This window comes from Aptenodytes forsteri, unplaced genomic scaffold (genome assembly GCF_000699145.1).
Source record: "Aptenodytes forsteri isolate BGI_AS27 unplaced genomic scaffold, ASM69914v1 C13296687, whole genome shotgun sequence".
In the NCBI taxonomy this organism is placed as follows: Eukaryota; Metazoa; Chordata; class Aves; order Sphenisciformes; family Spheniscidae; genus Aptenodytes; species Aptenodytes forsteri.
The window spans coordinates 1-925 of NW_008803340.1; the positions used below are offsets into that span (position 1 = coordinate 1).

The 925-nt window shown below is 54.5% G+C and overlaps 1 protein-coding gene across 1 annotated transcript; it reads left to right on the plus strand.

Annotated features, from left to right (window-relative positions):
* Positions 1-71: 71 nt before the first annotated feature.
* LOC103893179 (glyceraldehyde-3-phosphate dehydrogenase) lies at positions 72-920 on the plus strand (the record flags this gene model as incomplete). The annotated part of the gene is made up of 4 exons (XM_009289257.1): positions 72-187; positions 304-385; positions 554-705; positions 839-920. Coding segments are annotated over 4 exons (432 nt in total), but the record flags the coding sequence as incomplete, so codon positions are not given.
* Between the last annotated feature and the right edge of the window lie 5 nt (positions 921-925).

Below are 925 nucleotides of genomic sequence, written 5' to 3' on the forward strand. Positions count from 1 at the left end.
AGAAAAGGTTGTCTGAAGAAGTGAGCTGTTGGAGGGATTCTGGGTCATCTAACCTCCTTCTCTTTTTCCAGGCTCACCTGAAGGGTGGCGCTAAGCGTGTTATCATCTCTGCCCCCTCAGCTGATGCTCCCATGTTTGTGATGGGTGTCAACCATGACAAGTATGACAAGTCTCTGAAAATCGTCAGGTAAGGAGAGAGGAAGATGCTATCTGGCCTGGAGCTCTCACCAGCTGCATGGGGTCTCATCTCATGTCTGTAGATGTGTTGCCTCTGGCTGATGAGCCTTCCTCTCTTTTCTCCAGCAATGCCTCTTGCACTACTAACTGCCTGGCACCCTTGGCCAAGGTCATCCATGACAACTTTGGCATCGTGGAGGGTCTTATGGTAGGTCTGGAGCTTGCTGCTCAGGAGGGTGCCCCATCCCCAGGTCCCCTTATGTGAGAGGAAAAGCATCTGTACTCCCTGTGTCCCCTGGGATGGGGAGGAGGTGCCTGGGATACTCTCCAGAAAAAGTATCGGCTGTGTTCTTACTGCTGTGCTGTCATCCCCCAGACCACTGTCCATGCCATCACAGCCACGCAGAAGACAGTGGATGGGCCCTCTGGGAAGCTGTGGAGGGATGGCAGAGGTGCTGCCCAGAACATCATCCCAGCATCTACTGGGGCTGCTAAGGCTGTGGGAAAAGTCATCCCTGAGCTCAATGGGTGAGTGCTGTCCCTCCTTGGGTGTCAGGAGGTGGCAGCTGGTGTCTGGCCGGCTCTGACCTGTCTTTAGCAGAATGGAGGGCTGGCAGAGGGGTGCCAGGTGCTGTTCCCTGCTGACTCATGTCTCTCACAGGAAACTTACTGGAATGGCTTTCCGTGTGCCAACCCCCAATGTCTCTGTTGTGGACCTGACCTGCCGTCTGGAAAAACCAGTAAGTGT